The sequence below is a fragment of the Falco peregrinus genome, chromosome 2 (assembly GCF_023634155.1).
Source record: "Falco peregrinus isolate bFalPer1 chromosome 2, bFalPer1.pri, whole genome shotgun sequence".
Classification (NCBI taxonomy): domain Eukaryota; kingdom Metazoa; phylum Chordata; class Aves; order Falconiformes; family Falconidae; genus Falco; species Falco peregrinus.
Genome location: NC_073722.1, coordinates 95,708,120 through 95,732,121, shown reverse-complemented (window position 1 = coordinate 95,732,121; position 24,002 = coordinate 95,708,120). Strand labels below are relative to the sequence as shown.

At 52.0% G+C, this 24,002-nt stretch overlaps 1 protein-coding gene across 1 annotated transcript; it reads left to right on the top strand.

Moving 5' to 3' along the window:
* Window positions 1-368: 368 nt before the first annotated feature.
* On the top strand, window positions 369-23,965 carry CFAP251 (cilia and flagella associated protein 251). Its single transcript, XM_055795078.1, is given in 26 exon segments — window positions 369-431; window positions 2,475-2,588; window positions 3,134-3,301; window positions 4,382-4,491; window positions 4,636-4,780; window positions 4,923-5,063; window positions 5,537-5,646; window positions 6,134-6,242; window positions 6,654-6,734; window positions 7,169-7,246; window positions 7,723-7,767; window positions 8,093-8,131; window positions 8,133-8,311; window positions 8,912-9,112; window positions 10,912-11,159; window positions 11,244-11,392; window positions 12,184-12,357; window positions 12,669-12,853; window positions 13,373-13,487; window positions 13,714-13,833; window positions 13,835-13,878; window positions 16,766-16,856; window positions 17,067-17,210; window positions 19,862-20,070; window positions 21,252-21,400; window positions 22,325-23,965. Coding segments are annotated over 26 exon segments (3,360 nt in total). The 3' UTR covers window positions 22,474-23,965.
* The last annotated feature ends 37 nt before the right edge of the window (window positions 23,966-24,002 follow it).

Genomic DNA, 24,002 nt, shown 5'->3' with positions numbered 1-24,002 from the left:
CAGTGGTCCTTGGACGAGATTGTAGCTAGATAATCCCTGTCAAACACGGTCTCACCCTGGTCTTTCAAGTAATTTTGAAAGGGCTGAAACAGGGCACTGTTCTCCATCTCTTGAGGAATAACAGAATGGGAGGTGTTTGGCGACCCTCTGTCACACGTGCATCCTGCCTCCCTTTGCTAGAGCACTTCCGAGGCTAAGTCTGCGCTACTGAACTTCACCAGGCGCTGTGACCTGTAGAGGAATGAAGCTGGGTTAATTAACATTGTTAATACACAGCTGTGGGCTGGCTTGGGGTGGTGGGTTGGCTGATGTGGATAAGGTGCAGCTGTGGCTGGTTCCTGCTAAGTAGTTAAATAGCTCTAAGGTGTATGGAAGAGGAGCAGCTAATGATGAGAGACCTGGAAGAAGCAGAGAGAGAGAGCGCCCTGGAGGTAGGAGAGACAAGGAGAAGGATGCAGCAGAGACAAGAAGCAGGGTGGACTGGCCTGAAAAGGATGAAAAAACAGCACGAACAGTAGATGAACTGTTGAAACCTTGTGGGGGATTGGTGGCTGTGCCAGGGCAAGGTGTGGGAGCTGCTTATTCAAGTTAACCTGGTGTGGGTTGGTAAAAGCCTTGTTGCAGCTGGCTAGTTTTGAGAGTGCTGTGACAGTGACCCATGAGAGGCTACTGCGTCTCCTAAATCCCCTGTGAAATGGCACTGGAAAGCAGTGCGATGTCCCTGTCTGCAGTTCCAAGGTAAGTACCCCCGTGGGGTCGTCCTGTAGGAGGGCTGGGCCTCTGTGTGGGACCACAGTGCCAACAGACTTGGGTTAAACAAGAATTTTTCTGTGCCCATGTCAGGTTTGGGAGCCTTTTTGCAAAAGGAGGGGCGTATTTGTAGGTGTTGCTGCAGTTTCTAAACAGGGGACCTTACCCATGTCTGCAAGCTGCCCCTGTATTGTCCCTGTAGGACAGAATGTAGGTGTAAGTACATGGATAAATGTACTTTTTTTGATAAATGGGTATCAACTGGCAGCTGAAATGTCACACTGTCTATGGGCTGGCCTTGGCCACGAGTGCTTGGGAAATATGTCTGGGTGTCCCAGCTGTGACCAGCATTTACCCAAGCTGCAGATGAATCTGGGTCTAGATAGCAGTCCAGGAGAAGACAAAGCTTACGGGACGCATCCTTCAGGGCCTCTGCATCTGTGCCTCCCGGGATAAAATGACCTAGAAAATCCCGGCTTTCTGTGCTGCTCCTGAAATGGGGTTGGAGTGTTCGTCCAGCCCCATCAGCCAGGTTAATTCCTCCTCTCGGTGAACTCATTTCCCTTTCGGTGTGGAGAGTGCCCGTGTGCTCCACAGGGCTCTCAGCTCTGCAAGGCTTTTGCAGAAGTGTGTCCCCTAACCATGTCCTGGCCACTGTGTCTTCAGCCTCTCTGCTTCAGTGTCCTAAGTGGGACAGGTTGAGTGAACCCGATGAGTGTAATAAACACGGATTACGTTGCAAAACCTACTGTGGATGGGTAAGGTCTGAGCTTCTTCCTCGGACCACTCTCAAACCTCTGCATAGGACCAGAGCAGAAGAGCAGCTGCTCTCATTTGGAATAAACAGGATTTCCATGCTGGAGAGCAGAGGTGACTCCCTGTACCGTCCACAATTGGGGAATGTGGACTGGATGCTGCCAGTGGGAAGAAAAGCACCGTGTCTGAGCAAGCGTGCTGAGCAGGTGCTGGCGTGCTGAGCAAGGTGGCAGAGATGGGGCTTACGGACCGAATCCCTGCTCCCGAAGCCCTGAAACTCCCCTGATTTGAAGCAGCGGGTAGAGGAGGATTTGGGAGCAGCCGTGTTTTGGTGACCCCCCTCTGCGCAGCATCTTCAGGTGGAGGAGATGATGTGAGCACGAATTCCTTTCCTCTCCCAGCAGGGTACAAGGCTCTTGCTGGGCAGAAGGAAAAACAAATTAGATGCAGAAATTATTATTTGAGTGTAACAGGAAGGCTGAAAACAGTGTTGGGAGCACTTGGAGCCGATTCTCTGTGGTGCCGAGGGTGTGAGCTTGGAGTGATCCCTGGGGACGGGGTCCCCTGTGCGAGGGCCATGCTGGCAGAGAGCTGGGGACGCTGGGGGGACCTGGCGGTGGTTGGAAGCTGCTTTTTCTCATTTTGATTCTGCTTGTCCTGCTCAGGGGTGCCACGGGAGCAGAAGCTGCCTACACTGAACTGGGGGGTGGGGATATGGGGTGAAGATCCCTCATCCCATTCCCTGGGCAGGGCGAGGGTTTGGTCCCAAAGGGATCTGGTGATGCCGAGAGAGTCTTTGTCACAGCCGTTGGTAGGATTTGGGCTCGGGCAGGGTTGAAGGGCTGAATGTGTCGTCGTCGTCTCCCCCTCCCCCCGCTACCAGATCCCTGCTTTGCGCAGGGGGGCTGCGACACCTCTCCGTGGGCAGCTGGTGGGACAAGGGGTCCCCTCCGTCTCTCCTCGCACAGCCGCACCCCCCCCCCCCCCCCCCCGGGCCCCCCGGCGGTTCCGGGCTGTCACCGCGGCCGTCGGTTGCGGCCGTTGCCTGGGAACAGCAGTTGGATGCAAACAGAGCGGGAGCGGTGTGAGGGTGAGCGCGGGGGGGTCCCGGGGGGGGGGTGGGGGGCGCAGCACGGGGCAGCTGGGGAGGCACCAAGGCTTGGAAGGGGCTTGGGAACAGCTCTGTAGTGACCCCGGTGAGACCTGTGGGGCCACGGCCATCCCTGAGCACCCGTCCTGCCTGCTGGGGCCAAAGGGAGGGGGTTCCCCTTAGGGCCCCCCTTCCCACCGCTGTGAAAGCTCCTTGTGCGTGAGGTTTCGGTGTTGGCACAAATCCAGACCCGTGAAGCTGGAGATGAAGCAGGTGCTGCCCAGGAGCAGCCCTGCTACTTGCACAGCCTGTGACACAACCCCATCCCAGGGACAGCGTCGGTGCCTGGGGGAGCCTGAGCTCAGCTGGTGTCCCCGGGGTGGTGCTGGGCTTGCTTGCACCGGGCAGGAGTGTCGCTGTCGCTGAAAAGGGGCTCTGGGAGCTGTTTCCCAGCTTCACAGGTGCCTTTTCCTCCTGCTGTGCCCAATTCCAGGTGCTTGTGCAGCCAAACCCTGAGACGGGCAGGGAGTGTTTCAGAGCATCTCCACGCCCCAGCACCCCGGGAAGAGGGTGAAGGTGCAGATGGATGGTTCATGTGAAGTTACACCGGAGGAGCCAACCCAGGGAAGAGCAGGAGCAAGCAGCAAGCCCAAGGAGACATCCCAGGATGGACACACAGCTCAGGAGACCGTGCTGGCTGGGCAGGTGAGGACAGTGCCCACACAGGGTCTGTAGGCAGGTCCTGATGGGAGTGGAGCCCCCACCTGCAGGACCAGGGGGTAGTGTCTCCTGGATATGGTTTCTCCCAAGAAGATGTCCCCAGGGAGGTGGGGACCTTGCCAGCAGGGCTGGGCAGATGCAGCATCTCTGTGTAGTCTCAGCCCAGCCATCAATATTTGCTGAGTACTTGGGCTGCCTGGGGGTTGTGTGAGCAGAACAGAGGCCAGAGGGAACCCAGCCTGGTCCCCACGCTGGGTGAAATGTTATCCTGCCCTCGGAATCAGAAATGAGGTTTGTATCGTGCCTGAGAGATTGCTGTAGGAAATCAAGTAGCCCCATGGGGAGAGGCAAAAGCTGATGTGGATCCCAAGAACAAGATGAAGTGGCCAGTGCTCAAACTGGGAAAAGCCTGTCCGGGGGCTGCTGAGAGCTCTGCCACCCCGGTGCTATTTAACACATTTATTAATAGGCTGGCAAGGGGCCGAGGGAGGTGGTGGTGGGAATTTTGCCCTCACTTTCTGTCTGCTGGGCAGCAGAGCGGGGATTGCTGCAGAGCCCTTTGCACATCTCAGTCCCAGGACTTGATTCCCCAGTTTTTAACCTGTTTGCCGTTGCTCCCTCTCCACCTTGTGACCGTGTGCCCCACCGCAGCAGTCAATAACCATTGCACGGGGGATAGTCAGGGGATGGACAGCAAAAAAGCCAGACTTTGCCTTCGAAAGACCTATAGGTTAGTTTTGGAGGAGAAACTCTGGCATCTCAGCCCAGGTGATAGGAGCTGTCTGGAAGAGGTGCTGGTGTGAGACAAAGGGTGCTGTGGAGGTGCAAAGAGGGCAAGGTCAGATGTGCAGGAAGAGAAGTGACTGGTGGGGAATTTTCCATGGCATTTTTTTTCCCCTGGCACATATCTGTAGGAGCAGAGTATCTTGGTATTGGAGCCTGCCTCAAGAGTGATGTAGGTTGGATCGGAGACGTGCTGGGGTGCGTTCCCACTAACCACAGGGCAGCCCCTGGATGGACCAGCCCAGAAGCCGGCATCCACTGAAACCTCTCTCCCTTTCCAAGGTGCCCCGTGCTGCTGCCAAGGAGAAGGAAGGAGCACCAGAAGATGCTGGAGCAGATGCACCATTGAGTCCCCTGGGGTCTCCTTCAGGGATGGAGATCCCAGGCACTCTGCCCAGCACCTGGGCTGTGAGGCAGGACACAGCTGCCTCAAGGACTGCCCTGGGGAAAGATGCTGCTGGGCCATCATGCCTGGAGGGTGCTGGACACCCTGGACCACCTCCAGCACCGCCTCGGTCCCAGCAGGGCATTTCCAGCCCTCGCTCAGGCTGCAGGGAGCAGGAAACCCAGCAGAGGAGCAAGGATGATGATGATGGGCATGATGGCTCTGCCAGCTTGGTGTGGGCAGCTGTGCCGGGGATGCTCTTCCAGCAGGACAGGCAGACCAGCCTTCACCCCCTTGTGAGTACTAACGGGCACAGTGCCATCATGATGGTCGGCACAGTACCTGGTGCTCCTCCCACCTCTTTTCCAGCACTCCAGAGACCTTTTGTGGTTTCTTTATCCCGGCTGCTAAGAGCCAGGAGCCACCTCTTCCCCGCAGAGCCTGTCCTGGGTGTTTGGCTACAACAGCAGCCTGGCTGTGCACAGCCTGATGGATGGGGAAGACCGGGTGCTCCTCTACGTCTCCTCCCACACGGTGGTCATCCATGATGTCCTGGGGAACAGGCAGTACCACCTGCAGGTCTGGCATGCATCCCCCACATCTCCCTCCTCTTCCCCTTCTCCCAAACTCTCTCCCTCCCTCCCTTTTCCTGGTGCTCAGTGCTTAGCGGTCCCCTATAACTGAATTGAGGAGCAGCCCATACACGTGCATCATTTTGCTCACACGCCTGTTGTAATTCCCAAAGCATGTTTGTAGAAGGCACTTTGTGTTGGACTGTGATGGTGCTCACGAGTGGCACGTGCAGCGTGGCCCCCTCCTCCCTGCTGGTTCTTGGCTCCGGGAGCTGCAGCCAGCGCCAGGCACAAGGATGGGGTGATGGGCTCGGGAGAGCCTGTGAAAAATGAGATGCAAAAGTTGGGCTGGAGGGATGGGAGCGGAGGGCCCTCGGGAGGGAAGACAAGGGGATCTCAGAGCAAAGCAGTCTGATGAATGCTTTGAAGAGCCACTGGGTCTGAAGCCTCCAAGGCACTTTGCTGCTGCTCTCTCCCCAGGGCCACACGAATGTCATTTCTTGCCTGTGTGTAAGTGAGGACAGGCGTTGGGTTGCAACTGCCGACCAAGGGCCAGATGCTCTGATCATTGTGTGGGACTCCTTCTCTGGGTAAGCTCCCAGGAACCTCCTCCTTGGAAACCTCCAGTGTCCGGTAAATCACTTAAGACTGACTCCAGTCTCAGCCAAGTGTGACATGGGAGAAACAGGGGGACAAAGTAAATCATTAAAGGAGCCAAACCCAAACAGAGGGCTTCATTATCCTCGCATCACCCAGACCCATAAGACACTGAGATGGGGCTGAACTCCCCCAGACTAAATACAACATGTCTCCAAGCTGTAGTGTTTCCTTAAGAGATCACTTGTGAGTGATTGTATCTTGCATGAGAGCTTGCTTCTCAGAGCCATTTACCTGGGAGGAAGGGATGGAGAGGAAGTTGAGCATCAGTCGCAGTGCTGGCTGCTCCTGCAGCAGCACTGGCATTTGCAGACTCCTTCCCCCATGCAGACTGGGGTGGGCTGTGTCATAGATTTCACCAAGCAATTGCCTTGAACCCCCTGTACTGCCGTGAGCACCCACGGGGCCTCTGTTCCATAGGATACCGGTACGCACCATCTTCGAGAGTCACCCAGAGGATGGGGTCGGTGCTATTGCTATTTCCCAGGATGCGAAGTATCTGGCCACCATTAGCTCTGGTACAGTGCAGGTAGAAAAAATATCTCCTCTTTCACAGCTTTGCAGGGTGGATCCCTGGAATTTTTTCCTAGTGCAGCCCAGGGGAGTGGGGATTAGGATGGGGAGAGCAGAAGGGAGGTGGAGTGGGTTTGCAGAGTGATGGCTTGGTTTTGCTGATCCATTGGAAGACAGACCTGGATTTCATTAAAGTAAATGTTGCAGAGTTGAGAAAATGGATCTTAAGCTTCTGACTCCAGTGCACTTTAACTGAAGCAATTTCTAGTGTTATTTCCTGAAATCAAGTGTTCTACTGCTGGTTTTATCCTGCTCCACCACTTTTATGCCCCACCATCCACTGCAGCTGGAAAGAATGGGGTTCACCTGGCTCCCCCGAGCTTCCAGAAAGTCACAAATGTCCCTTGGGTTTTCCCTTCTCTGCCAGAGAGTTTGTGTTTGGAAGTGGACTTCGCCCACGGAGAAACCCATGTGCAGCACAGAGCTGAAGCCTGAGTTTGGGTACCAGGTGGGTGACCGCAGCCGAGGGGTTCAGAGGAGCCTGACTGGGCTGGACTGGGCAGCCCTGTTCTCACCTGCTCACCCATGCCCCCCCCCCAGTACAGGGCTGCTGGGCAGATGCTGGCTGAAGATGGGAGGCAGGGTCACACCCCATCCCTGCTGTGCCCCAATGCAACAGAGCATCTTGGGGATGTTATTGGTGCTCCTCCACTGGCTGACAGGCGTGGGATGTGGAGGGGACCCTGGTGGGATGTCCTCCACAGCAGCCCTGGCACTGCCCTGCGCACAGCTCTGCTGTTTCGCTGGGCATTTGGCCTCTGTATTCAGTTCAGTGCGGGTGGTGGAGCGGGTTTTGGATAAAAGCAGATGTTTTGCATGAAAGACTAAGCAGAAAGCATTGCTCAGCTTGGTGTTAATGGGAGGCTCACCTTTTAATTTCAGGATTATGTCATTTTTAACCCTCAAAATCCCTATGAATTTGTCAGCAACAGCAAAACCCAGGTGATATTTTACCTGTGGGTAAGTAGGGATGTGGGAAGCCAGATGTGCTCCCACAGGGCTGGGAGGTGGCACGGGAGACCGCACGCTAGCAAGGCAGTGTGGGCTGGGGGGCCAGTTGTCTGCCCGGCACTGGGGTCACGCCTGGCAGCTTTGCCGCTGCCCTCCCCCCTCCGCACTCCCTGCCCTCGCTAGGCTTGAAGGTGGCCTGGGCAGCACATCGCTGGGGTTGGTCCCAGCTGTGGTAGCGATGTTCCCTGCCTCTCCCACCCCTGCCTGCCCATGGGCCCTTTGTGTGCCTTATGCCAGCCAGTAGTTTTTGGGAAAGGGTGTTTTTGTGCTCTCTGGAATGTCTTGGAGCCCTTCTGCCCTAGAAGCCCTGCTTTGGTCACCACAGTGTGGGATCAGTGCCCAGGTGATGGGGGGGGGAGACACGCTGGCACTGCAGGGCACGGTTCCAAAATGCTTGTCCTGGACCTTCTCTCTGCTTTCCCCAGGGCAATGCTGGTTTGCAGTATGGAGCACCACTCCTGAGCAGCCAGGTGAGTGCAGGGGGGACCAGAGCATGTCACCCTCTTGGCTTTCCTCCCTTCCCAACCCTTTAAGAAAAAACAGTGGCTGTGTCCCCAGCCTGCCCCCCTCAGTCTCCTGAAGGGGCAAGCCAGGATTGCCTGAGCTGAGATCAAGAGGGGCTCTCTCTCCTGGAGATGCCCCCACTGCATCTTCTCCTGGGGCTCTTGCCTCTGATGGTCCTGCCGTGGGACAGGGAGGGAATGTCACACGAGGGCCCAAGCAGAACCATCTCTGCTTGAAGAGGGGAGATCCAGCGCCCAGGATGAACGCAGAGCCCTGCTGCTCTCTCTGCAGACCTTCAAGAGCACGGTGGGACGCTTCAGCCAGTCGGTTTTTTCATTTTAACAACTTGCAAGCTCTGACGGGCACCTCGGCCGGGAAGCTGGTGGTGTGGGACACGGTTGGTCCCCACATCCCCTCCAGGGAGCTGCGGGCCAAGCCGCACAGCGTGAAGGCCATCAAGTTGGTACCGATACAGAAGGACAGCCTTACCGTGCTCAAGGTGTTTGAGAGGTAACGGGACGGCAGTTTTCCGTAGCTGTAGGGTACAATCCTTGGACATCTCAGCCGTGAGAACGGCAGAGCTAATGCTGATGAACTACAGCCACGTGCTGCAGTTTTAAGTCACTTGGCAGCATCTGAGGACCAGGGAAATTCATGCAGGAAAGGACTGCTGATTTATGAGTTATTGCTGCGGCTTTTTCCAGCAATGAATTTAGCTGGAGGGAAAAAAAAAAAAAAAAAAAAAAAGGATTGAAAACTCGTGGTGATGTGATGCCAGCTGGGCTGGAGTAGCTCGGACACTGGGCCACCACGGTCAGGGAGCATGGATGAGCCTTGCTCAGCCTCCTGGCCTTTACCGGCAGAGGGAGCAGACAGCCACCAAATGCCTTGACAGCCTTGGGGACAGGGCAGGGGACACTGCAGAGTCACAGCAGAGCCTGGTGCTCTCTGCACAGCCCTGGGCTTGCCCCCTGCACAGCTGTGTGGGGCTCTTCCCACACACCATTGCGGAGAAAAGGGGAAGCGATTTGTTTCTGTCCAAGGATGCTATCCAAGAAATATTTGGGAGTTCTCAGTCTGTGTTGATTAAAGGCTTTCCCCTCCTTGCAGCTGCATAGTAACAGGTGATGTGAAAGGTCAGGTTAAATTCTACGATGGGCAGCTGCGGCTCCTCGCCTGCTACAGCCACAGCAAAGTGGGTTCCATTCAGTCCATCTCCTTCTCCAAAACACCTCCTGATCCTGCTGGGGAGGCACTGGGAGGATCAGGAACCATCTCCTGCATTGCTGGCAGCCAGCCCTTCATCACCAGGTGAGTGCCCCTTCACAAACCCAGGTCTTCTGCGTTTGCCCTGCAGCTTGAAAGCTGGGGAGGTGTTTGGCTGGAAGCTGCCCCGTGGCCTTCTGCCTCAGCTGGAAGGTTTCAACCCTGGACTTCTGGGCAGGACAGGGACAGGGAAGGAACATGCCCCTTTATGCCCCTTCGCCACAGATTTTTGAGTATTGGTCCCACCTGCCCACCAACAGAGAAGCAGCAGGCTGTCTTCTGGGCAGCCCCTCTCTGTCTGCAGCCCCCAGGCATCACCCAGGGGCTGCGAAAACCCTGGTGGGCTCCAGCACATCCTAAATTCTGAACCTGATGTGATGCCTTGTTGCGGGTGAGGGAAGCATTAAGACAGGCACAGGGATGATCAGCTGGTCCCGGGGTGCACAGCTCCTCTGTCACGTACCCGGCACACCAGGCAGTGCTAATGCTGCGCCTCCAGCTCCCACTGGGCCCCTTAATCCCCCCCTGCAACCCCTCCCGTGGATGGCTATTTCCAGTTAGATGTTATCAAGGCTGGGCAAGCTAATTGGGGGCAGTGGTGGTGCAGAGATGCCCCAGCGGTGCTGGGTGCTGGGTTGCAGCACACCCACTCATGAGCTTGGGACAGCCCCAGCCTGCCTGCCAGCACCTTGTTCCTTCTCTGTGTGATGTAGCTGTGCCTGAGGATTTATAGGGAGTCTGCAGGCCAGATGAAGCTGTTCTGTGGCTCAATCCAGCCTGCAAACCATATGTCTGCCACTCCTGTTAAGGCTCTCCTGGAAACGTCTGTTCTCAGCCGCACATGTTTTCCAAAGAGCCATGTGGGACAGATTCCTCTCCAGCCTGGAGCAGCGCCCTGGGGAACGGTTTAGTTTTCCCTGTCAGTCTCTGTTGTCTCGTCCTTCTTCCTGGGTCACTGCTGCAGCTCCCGCTGCTTGCAGCTGCTCTGAGCAGCACAAAAGGCAGGAAACTCAAGGGGAAGGCTTGAACCTGCTTGTTTTGCCAGGCTGGTGGGATTGGGTATGGCTGAAGACCCTAGCTAAGGCATGCAAGAGACACAGCATCCTTCAGCGTCCGCACCAGATGTGCATAAACTGATGGCTGTCATGGGCCATCTAGCAAAGAGGCTGGCTCCCGCTCATGCTGCTGATGTGATGCAGCCACTCGTGTCTGTGCAGTGCCTAGGTCTTTGCACAGTCCTCTTTTGACCCTTTAACTGGGCCCAGGTTCTCAGTCCTCAGGTGGACTGATGATTATATGCGTGTTCTGTAACGTGCATAATTATTCAGATGTCTAGCTTTACACATCACCAACGATGCAGTGGGATCCTCTTTGCTGTGTTACGGTCAGTGCGGCTGAGTGGACGGACAGGCAGCTGCTCTGTCTGTGGTGCGGGACTGAAACTGTCCTCTGACCTTGTCCGTGGCAGCATGGTCAGCATGGAACCATTGACAATGGTGGCATGGAGACGTGTGAAAAGACTATTCAGAGTATCTTCAATTGCTCATTTGTCCATCTCACGCACCAGTGACTTGCAAATGGCAAAAGCTACCCAGATGTCATTCATCTTCTGGCTTGCCTACCCAAGTAGAAAATGGAACTGGCTCCAGTGTCTGCCCATGGAGATTTACCAGGTCGTGAATACAAAGTGCCACCTGCCTTCCAGGTCAAAAAGTGTTTGCATATTGCAAAATTTAAGTGATTGTCCAACTGAGTTTCCAAAAAGACTGGTGTGTAATATAGCTTGGAGGGACATGAGCCAGCTAGTCTGATTCATCAAATTCTGTTTCTCTCACACTAAACAGGAACTTTATCCTTTCAACCTCTGATGCAACTGTGCTCCATGTTGCAACAGATAGGGCAAACTTTGAAAAAGTCATGGAAGAGGCGACGAAAGCTGTGAATGCCATCGCCTGTCACCCCCGGGAGGCACTCATTGCGGTGGGGAGTCACTGTGGGCTGCTGAAGGTGTGGGACTACCAGCAGCCTCAGTACCTCGTCAGCAGGATATTCCCCAAGGCTGGCATCCAGTGCTTGTCCTATGACCCCAAAGGTATCCTGACCTCTCCACGTGCCAAGCACTGGGCTTCCTGGGAGGAGCAATTGTGGGGTGAGAGTTTTCTGGCATGCCTTTCAGGTTATTTTCTGGCTGCTGGTTTTACTGATGGAAGCGTTTACATCCTTGATGCCATTTCCCTTCAGTCCAGCTGCAAAGAGTTCAAGTTCTCTTGGAGTCCTGTGACTCATATTAGCTTCTCTCACGATTCGGAGTACCTCGCAACCGCTGTAAGCTTGTTTTTTCCTCTCGGTGATTTACATGTGTTGCTCACGGTGCAGCTTTCAGTGGGACTGGGAACTGCCGGCCATCCCGTGAGGCTTGGCGGAGTGAGTGGTGCGGAGGGCTGGCCCTCCCCTGGGGCTTCATGACTCTGAAATGCTTTTCCTGGCTTGAAGAGTCACTCTTGCAAAAACGTCACCAGCCACAGCCGCTCCACAGACCTGCTGCTGGCAGTGTCCCATCGCCGACTTTAGTGACAAGCCGTAGCTCTGCATCCATCTGTAGGAAGGGCTGTAGCAGGGGTTTCTTCCTGGCTGGTGCACTGCAACGGGGGTTGCTCCCTTGGTCCCATGTCTCGGTGTGTAAGCATTGAGGGAGTGTTGAAGCAGTTCGGCACAGAGGTTTTAGCAACTGGTGATTATCTGTGCAAAGAAAAAGATTCTCCCTTCATGCATGGATGCGAGGGCACAGCAGTGGGAAGCATCTTCCTCGTGATTTCTGGGGAGTCACCAAACTTGATCTATTGCCCCTCTGCTGTGACAGCACAGCAGGCAATGCCTCCAGCCAGTTAGGGTGCTCCGGCCAGGCTGAGGACCACTGCTGTGCTGCCCTTGGGAGTAGCTGCCCCCAATCTGTCTGACCCAATGCTTTATCCTGGCCGTGACTCTAACCCTCCTGGTGGGACTCACCAAACTGGAAGGGCTGAGCTAAGCCCAGAGGGGACGTGCTGAGCTGTCTGCTGCCAGCCAGGGGATGTGCCCAGGCATTGTGGCTTGTTGACCTTTGGCTGTTGTTCCAGGATGAGAAATACTCGGTGACTGTTTACAAGAGAGTCTGGCGAAATGGGAGAAGATGCTGGGAACACCTCGCAGGGCTGCACTCCCACTACAAACCCATCCGGAGCATCCTTTTTGGGGTCCAGTTGGACAGCAACAAGCCCAGGCTCCTGAGCCTTGGGGAGGACCGGCAGCTGGTAAGTTGATGTGAGAGTCTAAGGGGCGGTGGAGATTTGTGGTTAAAGCTGGGGGGCTGGACAGGGGTATTGAGGGAGACTCAGTCTTTGGTTATGCAGCTCCCAACCCTCCCCCCACCAGCTCTGTCACAAGGGGGTTGTTTCTCAGCCTGGTCTCAGGGCAGATCTGCCCACGGTTCAGGGCTAAGACTCTGCTACTGTGGACTACTTGCTCTGGGGGCTGCAGGAGAAGCTAGATCCAGTCAATCCGCAGGGTCCAAGATGCTGGCAGATCACAGGGGAGTTACTGTGTTTCCTTGTCTTTCCTCCAGGTGGAATATGACCTGAACAGCAGCAGCAAGGACCACCTGGTGGTCTTGCACAGGGACCGGGTAGAGCAGATTGCTGTGCCCCTGTGCTTGGCTTGGTACCCACAGCTCAGCACTGAGTCCTTTATCCTCACTGCCAACAACTGCTACAAAATGAAGCTCTACGATACTACAACCAAAATGTGCAGGTGAAGGAGAGGTTCAGGTCTGCCACTACCTGCGAGCCCCACCCTGGCTCTATGTTCTCCTCTGTCTGATGTCTGCCTTACTCCCACTCGTGAGCCTGTATCTGCCCATCTGTGATCTTGGGATGACTCTAGGGCCGCCAGGTTGCTCCATCCTTGTGTCCACTCTGCTGTTAACTAATGTATCATCTAGTTAGGTTGTGGCTGCAGGTGGGTCTCAGTCTGCCCAGCACCTTGGGCTTGAGACACAGCAGTTGGGCATCAGGTAAAGAGACAGTATCCCACATGAGCAAAGCACAGGAGACTGAATGATCCCTGAGCCCTAAATTCCTCTTCTATCCCCAGTGTGATCCCTTCTAGCCAGGGACTCGGCCCTATCCTGTCCTCTCAGCCAGTGATACAAAGTCTTTGCCACCACCATACCTCCCCATATCTACCCATCCTCGTGCACAGCACACTGTTCAGAGAGGGGGAAAGTGCTTCGCAAGCCCTAGAATGGATGAAAATGTTGTTTACCTTTAGGAAGACCCTTTTGGGACCGACTTATGGCTCCCCATTGGAGAAGATGCAAATCCTCCCAACAACAAACACTACGGACTCCCAGAAACACTATCTGGTGTACGTTACAAAGGACAAGGTATGGAGCCCCAGCTGTACAAGAGCCCCCACTTGTAAAGGTCCTTTGGGGAGGTCCTTGGGGTAATTTCACCACAGTCAAAACTATGTGTGGGCTGGTCCTGCCTGAGAGCTGAGCGAGGTCCTGGGAGGAGGGTGCAGCACTGCCCCAGCGTGCAGCCCTCCCCTGGGTCCCCCAGCCCTCCTGTGGGACCCCCAGGCCTCCCAGGCTCCCTCTTTCCTTCCAGGTGGGCTTGCAGATTTTACCAGTCGATGGCAACCCCCACAAGTCCTCAGCTTTCATTTGCCATCCAGGTGGCGTCTCCAGCCTCGCTAGCTCCTATGATGGGCGCTACGTCTTTACAGCGGGGGGGCAATGACTGCACTGTTATGAAATGGGAGGTCAACCTAAAGTGAGTACCAGAGGAAGGAGAAAGGAGTCTTGTTATGGCTTTCCACAGCTGCTTGGCCAACGCATCTGAAGCAAATTTTCCCCAGCATTTACATTGAGAATGGGGCTTTTGTCCCAAAAGGTCTCTGTTTGTGTACAGAGGAGTTAAAGCCAGGTGTCCCAGCTATTTCTGTGGTTATCCCGGTGTAGAGGGCAGTGCCCCACTGATGGGGCAGCACAGCAGGAGGCTGCGCGGGTAGTGTTTCTTTGCAGGGCTTTCTTGAGCACAGGTCCTTTTGGGGCAGGTGGCAAAGCAGCTTTACCCTCTTCCCAGGCCAACAAACCACATCTGGCAGCAGGGGTCACAGGGTGGAGGACAGGTCCCAGCACTCATGCAAGCAGAAGAAAGCAGGAGACCCACCACATGCCGAAAGGGGCATGAATCAATGCTGGCAGCATCTCTGCCCAGCCCTGGGGGCTGCCAGCTCCCAGACACCTGGCCTGCAGCTGGGTTTGTTACCAGGGGCTTTGTGCCCTGCATTCACACCGGGTTTTCAAAAGCCCTAGCTCAGCACCTACAGACAGCTTGGCATGGTGGGCATGTGCCATGCTGGGGGTGGTGGCCTGGTAGTGGGGTCAGCTTAGATCGTAATGACCCGTGTGGCCCCAAGTAGCTATGTGGGGTGGCAGCTGGAACAGGAGGGATGCACTCTGGGGGGGGCTTTTCTTCCCTCTATGTAGCCACATAGTCAATAGGGGGATTAAACCAGCAGAGCTTGCAGGTGGTGGCCATGAAACCTATAAAATACCCTGGTCTGGGAAGCAGTACCCAAATGGTAGGAAGCTGGGCAGAGGATTTTTTTGGGTCCTTGTGAGGGCCTGGCCAGTGTGATGGGAGATTGTCAGGGTTAGGCAGGGGATCAGAGGAGCGGCACTGGCTGCAGGAGGAGTGTACAGGGTGGTTGCTGATACAAAAGTGTCCGCTCTCCAAATGGGATCGGCCAGCATTTGCTAGGAAATCCCCCCAGCATTTGAAGACTGGATTTAGGACAAGCCACCTTAATCCTATAAAGCTTTGCTTACATGAGTAAATGGACTGCAGTAAATGGGGTGGCTGGAGGACTGAAGGCTGCTTTTGCAAATGAGGATTTCCAGGCTTTGGCATGGAGTGTCAGTGATAAACCCTGCCAGGTTTCTTCTGCTTCTCTCTGCAAGTGTGCAACTTCCCTCTGCCAATTCCCTTGGGCAGTGGTGCCAGACGTGTGCTCCCACATGGCGGGCAGGTAACACAGCAGGGGCAGGATATATATTTTGGTTTCTTTGCGTGTCAAGGACCAAAGCTGCTCGTTGCAATACATGGGCAGGGCAGAGGGCTCTCCCCTTGTGAGCGAGGCTGCAGAAGCCCAGTAGATACACATGTACATGGAATGGGAGCAGGCAGCTGCGAATGAGCTGAAAACAGTTGAGGCGGCACAGAGCAAGCTTCACCTTCACCCTTCAAGGACTGGGAAGGGATCTTAGCCTGTGCCAGAGCTAGAAAAGATAGATAGCATCGTTTGGTCTCTGTCAGTCTGTGGCTGGGTTGCTTTTTGGCCTGCGTGTCACCCCACTAGCACAGAGCACATCTCCTGGTTTCGGGCAAATCAACCCCATGGGAACTAGCTTTTAGCCCTTGCTCCTATTTTCATCTTTTGGAGAGCACCTGTAAAACTGTTTGCCCCGCACCTTCCTAGGACAAAGGCTTTGTGGTTAAGACATCATGTGCTGGTCCTGCATAAAACATTTTTTGCAGGTACTGCTCACTCAGAAGAAAGCCCAAAAGGTGCTGAGCCAGCTCACCTTCACGTGCCAGAACAAAGGAAACCTGAGTGGGAAAGCAATGGGCTTATTTATTTTCTTTTCCACTTCGTGTGGCTTAAGCGGTCGGGGGTCAGGATAAGCGACATTTTAAGGAAGGCAATAGAATATAAATGATCCTTCTTTATAATGGTTGGCCAAGGTCCAGGCAACATTGAATTTCTATGTAATTTGTTTTCAGAGCGAAGCTCTTGATGAGCTAATTATCATTTTATTGCTGCTTCTGGCATCGTGTGCATCTCCACTGTGTTTAATACCCAAATAACTTAATTATGAAAAAAAGCGTGAAGCTTGCAGAAAACCCAGTGGAAGCAGTACTACAGAGGTGTGCGTGAAAGCTGCAGCCTTGCTGCCAGGCGTGGGGTATTGTGTGGCAACGCTGCGCCATGACTGTGCTACCAGGCTTGGTTTCCTTTTTCATTTGCACAAGCTGAACAGATTCTTTTGGCTCCAACTGCCTATGAAATTGAAACAAAGAGGTGGTACCCTGACACTTTCAGTTTAATGTAGGCTGCACCTGTGCCACAGTCACCCGCCACAGCAGAGGAAGTAGAGTAATGAATTGCACTGAGTTATTGGGGAAGAATGCGTTAGGTCAAGGAACAGGGAGCTTAGGTTTGTGTGGTTTATTGCAGACACTGAGCCCCAGCCCTCTCTGCATGTTTAAAATGCTGATCTAGCTAATTCATCTCCCTCAATATCTCTATAAGGAAGCAGAAAAGCTAAATGCCAGACACCAAGCTCAAGTCCATGGAAAAGCTCCTGGCTCCCAGCCCTGTGCTCATTCCACTAAACAAGAGGACCATTCAGTAATAATTAATTCCCACACTGTGCTATTGTATGTAAAACCTGGGTATGAAACATGCTGTAGAAGTGCAGGCTGATGATAAAATAGTACGTGGGTCAAGGCAGTGCTTTTCTTTCCTGAATTCTGAGGCCGAGGGATTTTATTTATTTATTGAAAGTGTCTGTGAACAACAACTTGAAAGGGAAATGTGAAATCTCTCCTCACATGAACCCTTCCTGTACCTTCTTTTCTCTGCTTCTGCCAGTGCCTTGGATGCTGCTGCTTCCCTGGGTGGGGAGGACTTGATCCCCTTCTACAATCTACTGGATGGTGGCAGAGAAGGCGAATTCTTCAGGGTAATTATGCTCATCATGAACACTGTCTGGTGACATCTGGCTGGAGTTTAAGATTCATTTATACAGGCCTGACATTTCTTTATTTTTTGTCCAGCTCGCCTTTAACAAGCAATCTCATTGATATGGCTGTTAGTCTATCTTAAAAGGAGCCTTATCTTCCGTGCCTGTTGGTAACTGAACTTTACAGTATTTTGTTTGAATCCCTCACAGGAACTGGAAGACTATTTTTACTATGCACAGCTGTGCAGCCATGGTATTGATACGCTGGAGACCAGGCAGGTGTCAATGCATATTCCCTTGGAGGAAATTCCTTCTGTAATGAGAGCAATGGGATTTTATCCATCAGAGGAAAAGGTTGGTCAGTTGTTTTTATTGTTGTTATTAAAAGAAAAAAAGAGCAAGACTGATTGCATTTACCAAGTGTCCTCAGGGCCAGATTCTGACCATTGTCATGCTGGATGGCTCCAGAGTACGTTTCCTGGCTTCCGATTTATTTAACCTGGTCTGCATCGATATAGTAGTGGTCAGAATCTGGCAGCAAATTCCTCAGAAAGTAGTGATTCCTCCTGAGAGAGCTGGGCAGCTGCAGGGACAGGCTGAGCAAACCTGGAGCCCCATGGCTCAGAAGTGTTCAGCACAAGGTGACCTCGGGGGCTTCTGGAGGTTGAGTGCTCTGCTACCACTGCAGGGTGGGTTTCTTCAGAAGGTGAAGCAAGAAACTGAGCAAGTTAATGAAGGAATCTTCCTTCGGCTCCCAAGGGCAGCAGCCTCCAGCTTTCCATGGGCCAAAGTACCTTGTGTGCAGGTAGTGATGTGCTTTGGTTTCTCTGTGACTTCAACTAGTGACTGAGCTGCTTCATGTGCAGCGTGGGGTTGGTGGGCCGTGGGCTGAGTCCCTCCAGGTCACCCTCTGTGTGTTCCCAGCACGGGGGGAATGTCCAGCTCCATGCAATCACTCATTTGGACATCGACAGAGCCTTTTTTTTTTTTGTTCTGCCTGGGCCTGATGAAAGAATTATTTTAGATGGAGACAGCAGCTTTTATTCCTACGGAACTTAAAGCTCTTTCACAACTGATAACCTCAGCAGGAGTCTCTCTCAGCTTGCCTTTCAGATTGCAGCAGTAGAGCTTCCTATCAAACGTTTCTCTAGAGCTTTTTAGCTTCAAATTTTGCAGCAAAGACAACTGATTTAATAAAGGTGCTGCTTCTTCCCCTTTTGCGGCTGTTTCTACAAGGCAGTCTGCAATTGTATACAACTCTTGTTTGTAATGTTATAACCTGGCAAAAAGGGTAATTAAAGTACTGGATCTGATGCAAGGAGATTTAAATAACGACCTCTTTGCACCAACTTCGACACAGAAGGGGTTCTCCCAAGGGAAGTGGCACATCACTGTGCTCCCTTCATCTTTCTGCGGAGGAGGCTGTGCTCATCTCTGCCATTGCACAGGAGCCCCACAGGCTGCTGAGACGGTGCTGTGAGTCAGTGTCACCCCATCTGCCCAGGCACACTGTCTGCCAGGAGAGCCAGCAGATGGGAGGCAGGACCTTTGCCGCAGCCACCACCTACCAGGCTTGCTTTGCAGCCCCCTGCAACCAGCAAATGTCTGTCCGAGCCAGGGCTGCTTTGCCCTTGTGTCAAGCTGTGGTGTTATCCCCTCGTAGTTTGTTAGATCTTTTCCTTGGTTTTTTTCATTTTTGCTTCTTGGTGATAGAGAGAACATATTCCCCTGGAAAATGTTTCTGGAAGAGTAACTGTTAAACAGCCCCCCCAGCCCCAAATCAAAATTAAACCAGGGTTTCAGGCATGGAAACAGAAGTGGTAAGCTGTTGTGAAATCAGGCAACCTACAATCTGCTTCCTGAAGCAGGCAGGACAGTATTAAAATCCAGAGAGAAAGTTCATCTCTCTCTGGAGTGTTTAATAAAGAAAAAGCAGAAGGGCGAAAAGGCAGCTTGGGCTCACTAGCAAAGCTTTTGGGATTTGGCGTTTTTCTTTCGTAGGTTCAATGGGGCTGACATAAAACCTGATCCCAGATCAGCCAGAGCTGAGTGAAAATGACTGTTATCGCCTGGTGTGACATTTGTTACAGGAAAAATATATGGCTGAGATTTCCCTCTTCCCTGGGCTTCATTCAGTGGAAAAACTTGTGACACAAGGACAAAGGCCCAAGGCTGAATGCAAAGTCCTCCCCAGAGAGATCTTGCCCCAGTTTCCCTTCCTGGGAAGTAGCAGGCTTGGGACATGTTGGCATGGGGAATTCTCCCAGCGTTTCTCTGCTGCCCGTGTATCTCTAAAGGGCATGAGTACAGCAAAGGCACAGAGCAGATGCTGCTTTTCGGACACACATCTGCACGGCTGCCAACTGGACTGACTCACAGCACCAGACTTCAGCAAAACCGCTGGTATCCAGCACAGCCAGTGCTTGCCCTTTTGCCCGAGAGCAGCATGGTCCAGCTGTGCAGGATGTCAGCTGCACTGAGCAAACTTTGGGTTTGGCTTGTGCAGTGGCAGAACCGCACCAGACACGCATCAGACAGGGCGGGGGGGCAGATTAATTATGCTGACCAGGGGTATGTGTGTACTGTGTGCAGCCTGGTTATGTCAGAACTTTCATGCATGTACTGCTGTAGTGGGGTGGTATATTTACTGCTTTGTGGTTTGTCTGCCCACTGTCCCCAGAGCGGACACACAGCTGTGGCAAAGGTACTGGTAACAGCTGCAAAGTCACCAAGTGCTTAGTGGAAGAAAATAAGAGGAAATCCAAAATGACTAGTTATCTGCTACCCCCCGTCTTTACCCAATATCGTCATAACAGTAAGCGTGTAACTGTTAGCCATGTCCATCCTCTCCTGATGAGGGCTAGCTCATTACTGGGATGTGGTTGTGGCATCTGCGGTACCAGTACGTGCATGAGTATGGTACGCTGGCAGTCATGAGATTGGAAAGTGGCCTGATGCTCTTCACAAAGAAACCACGTAATGATCTGTTTTGCTTTGATCTTTAGATTGAAGAAATTATAAATGAAGTAAAATTCAGCAAGTATGTGGATACTGGAGAACAAGTGACAACAATCAGTTTTGGGGATTTTATCAAACTTTATATAAATCATCGACCTGTGTTTGGCTTGTCAATGAAAAGAATACAACGAGCATTTCAGGTTCTTGGTTACGATAATGAGAACGGAGACAAAGTTATTGACAGAGGAGACTTACTGTTGCTGCTTCAGCACAGAGGTGAGTTATTTCTTTTCTAATATTAGTTTTATGCTTGCTAGTTCTGCTTTCAATTTCAGAACTTATTCACTGCAGCAAAAAATTAATCTGGAACTATAGCTTGGTAACCAGGGCAGGCGTGCGGAGCCACCTGTCGTAGGATTTTAAATTGAATAATCACATCTATTGTCTCAGCTGCACTTCTTTTACTGCTCTGGAAATCTGTGCTGGCCTGAGGTATCTTGTCAAATGATGAGTACGGATCTTGGCAAATTGTATCCTCCTTTCAGTATACCCTTACGTGAATCACTGCTCCCTCCTCCAGTCACACCAGCTCTGGAAAGGTAGTATAAAACTAAAAAAAAAAAAGGGGGACAAGAAAGGAGGGATGAAACTGTTCTACCCAATGTTGTCTATTTATGAATGTTCGCACCGTCCCTGTAAATAACTAAACCTTTCTCACACTGGTTGAATCCTCAGTTTCCAAGGATCTTTGTGGCAAGGAGTTTTACCAGGTGATGTACCGAGTAAAACAACATTTCCCTTTACCTGTCTTAATGCTTAGCTGCACTTTTACAACAGGAGCAAGACAATGGAAGTTAGTTATTTACCTCTCTATGGCATTGGCCGTAAGCATATTTATATACACCTTTACAGCATTCTCCATGATTCAGCTGAACTAAACCATCCCACCTTTTCAGCCTTTCACACATATTCAGAGCATGAGTTGGCCGCTAACTGGGAACAAGTGCTATGCCCAGGTTATTCCAAGGCACTAGATCAAGACTTTCCTGCACGTCCTCTTCGTCCTCTATGTGGAAAAGGCTACAGCAGGGCTGCGCGGACTGTGGTCTGCCCTGCACCAGCAATTCTTTGGTGGGAATGGAAGCTTGAGCCCCTGCAAGGGCAATGTAGCCTAAAGAGCCATCTGCATCAGAATGTCTCCCTTTGATAAACATTTTTGCCCCAAACCCAATATGCAGGAATGATTTTCCTTAGAACTGAGGTTCTCTCTGTGTGTGGATCATGCATTTTGATCAGTGATCCTTAGAACTGAGGTTCTCTCTGTGTGTGGATCATGCATTTTGATCAGTGATGTGTATCTCTACCTCAGAGAAGCCGAATCCTCTTTCAAACTGTCCTGTTTTGTTTGTACACTGTTCTTGTTTGAGTTGCCTTGAGTTCCATCACCATAACCCAAGAGGCTGGTGTGGCTTTGTTGTGTACAGGAGAGCGTATGACAGAGGAGGAGCTGGTGCAGTGTCTGAGCACCCTGCTGGGCAGGCGTCCTGGGGAAGGAGGATCTGGATCAGGCACCTATGATCCCTCAGGTACAGGATTAGCATTCCACACAGCACAGAAGCAGGATTGCTTCAGTTCCCAAAGAGGATAATTTAAATTGCAAACCCATTACCCTGTTAGGCCAAGAGCTGTCAAAAATGCTCAGACACGATTGCAAAAATAGTCATAGAGCTCAGATTGTCCTTCATCCATGCAGCAATTGCATGGGTGTATCTAAAAATAAATGGACAATGAAATATAACTGGGACCCGACAAGATTACACTGCTGTTCATCTGATGGCTTGGAACTGAAATTAGAAACACATAGTGAAAGGTTTACAAGCCAAAGTCCACAGGCAAAAAGGAATCCTACAATATGCAAATTACAGTGTTGATTTCATCCAGGCAGCAATGCCCATTGTAACGGAGCTGTTGCTAACTACTGCATTTGTCTACAATTATGTCCCAGTCTACACCAGTCTAGAACAGCAAATTGCAGCATTGATTTCAGCCAGCTGGCACTGCTCATTATAATGGGAACCGCCAGTAAGCACCACAGTTTTGTACGATTCATGTCCCAGTCCACACCAGAACAGCATCTGGTTAGGGCCGTTGGCAGTGGGCCACATGCAGGGAAGGTGCATCTCCAGAAGGGAACTGCCTAGCACTGCAAAGCCACTTTGAAATCCCTGGATTCTTTGGGATCCTAAAATCACATCAAATCGCCGAAGTGTAAAAGTTGGCCCCTTGACCCCTCTGAGGCAGGGAGCGCAAGGTGAGACTCGCAGCCTCACGATTCGATCCCCAATACAAATGCATAAAATACTAAGCTAGTAAACCAATACTTTTTCATGATTACTTCGTACATCTTTAAAGGCATTTCCATCCACTTACTGCAGCTTAAAAATTTTACTGATCTGGAAAGCCATTTTTACATCACTGTTGTGTTTTGTGCTGTTGTTACTGCTCTCCAGGTGCAGCAGCTTTGACTGAAGAAGGAATTCCAGCAGCAATCACAGCAGAGATATTCGCTGCTGACATTCTTGGCTTGCCTATTGCTGAACCAGAAAAAAAGAGCAAAAAAAGAGATGAATCGTTGATCTACAAAGACTCTTTATCATAGCTGCCTGTTTTCTATGCATTCCTACTTTCCAGTCTCCTCAAATACCTGCAAAATTTGTATTTTGTGTTTATTGTGTTTTATTACAAATTACCGTTTGTAATAAGTTTGCATAGTTTCACATTAATCAAACTCTAGAACAAGCCCTAGTTTAGTGCATGCCACAAACCTGTGAGATCAAAACCTATGCAGGGATGCGCTGGGGTGGCTGTAAAGAATGAAACAGATGGCCACCCCATCCTTGGCTGGAACCTTCTGAGAATTCATTTCGGGCTAGTTTATGCCAGATGCAGTCTATTTTCGTTACATTAAGACAGCATTTATTTGTGAAACATGACAGCAAAAGAGCAATGTAAAAGTATTGTATTGATTAAATACATTGATAAGTGTAGCGTACGAATGCTTGGATAGGTTAGAATGGATTTGTAATGATAAATCCAGTGGACCTCAGTAAAGAAAGGAATGCTGTGTTATACATTAAAACCAGGTTTCCATTTTGGCCTTTAAACCCCATCTTTTTTCTTTCTGAAAGTAGCATTTCCAATTAGTAGTGTAATACCAATGGGACGGCATCTTACTGTGTTTGTATAAACAGCATAATGAGGCTGATATAAGTGCTGTAGAAAGATCAGTGAAGTGCTGTTGAACACGCTTCCTTCTTTACATCATCCTCAGCATCAATTTGAATAATAATGTAGGCCCTTAAGAAGTGTTCCTTTCGGTGGCAATGTTTTTTAAACAGAAATTGCTGTTATGTACTCTGAAAGTACCTGTGATTGTACAATTAGTACAAACAGCAAGGTGTGCAATAGATGCAAGTTAAGGAAGGAGTCCAGCTGTACTGTGACCGCAGTACACCGGGTATGTGACAGGAGAAAGTTTCTGGAAGAGGCTCTCTTTATTAACTGATATTTTCATGCGCTTCTACAAATCCGCGTTGAGCAGATCCTCTGCTACTTAAAACCTGCCTAATTTCACGGAAATTACTGACATTATTTTAGGCAGTTGAAACACCATACACACACACACAACCCAAATAATCTGCCTATTGCAGATTTATTAAGTATCCTGTTGAACGAAGCAGCTGCTTTGCCCAACAGGAAGCATTGCTCATCCCCACGTCTGCAATACTGTCACAGCGACTTGCACAAGGGCTGGACGGTGCTGTCTCCCGGAGCGGGGCTCTGCTCCGGTATCCCTGCACCGAGCTGAAGCCCACCGGGTCGGACGTCTTTCACCGGGGAGCTCCCCGGAGCTGCTCCGCACCGCCCGGCCGGGGAGCCGCGCTCCCTGCCCGCGGGGTTCCCCCCGCCCTGGGGCAGTGGGCCGAAGAGGGAGCCGCGGGGCCGGCAGCTGCCTCGGAGCTCTCCCCGGCACAGGCACCTGGCCCCGGGAGGGGCTCGCCCGCCGTCCCGCGGCGGCTGAGGGGAGGCGGCGGCCCCTCGGCGCCGGGAGCAGCCTCGGAGCCAGGCGTCCGGCCCGACCCCTTCATCCCTCTCCCTCCCCGGCGACAAAAGGACACAGCCGGCCTC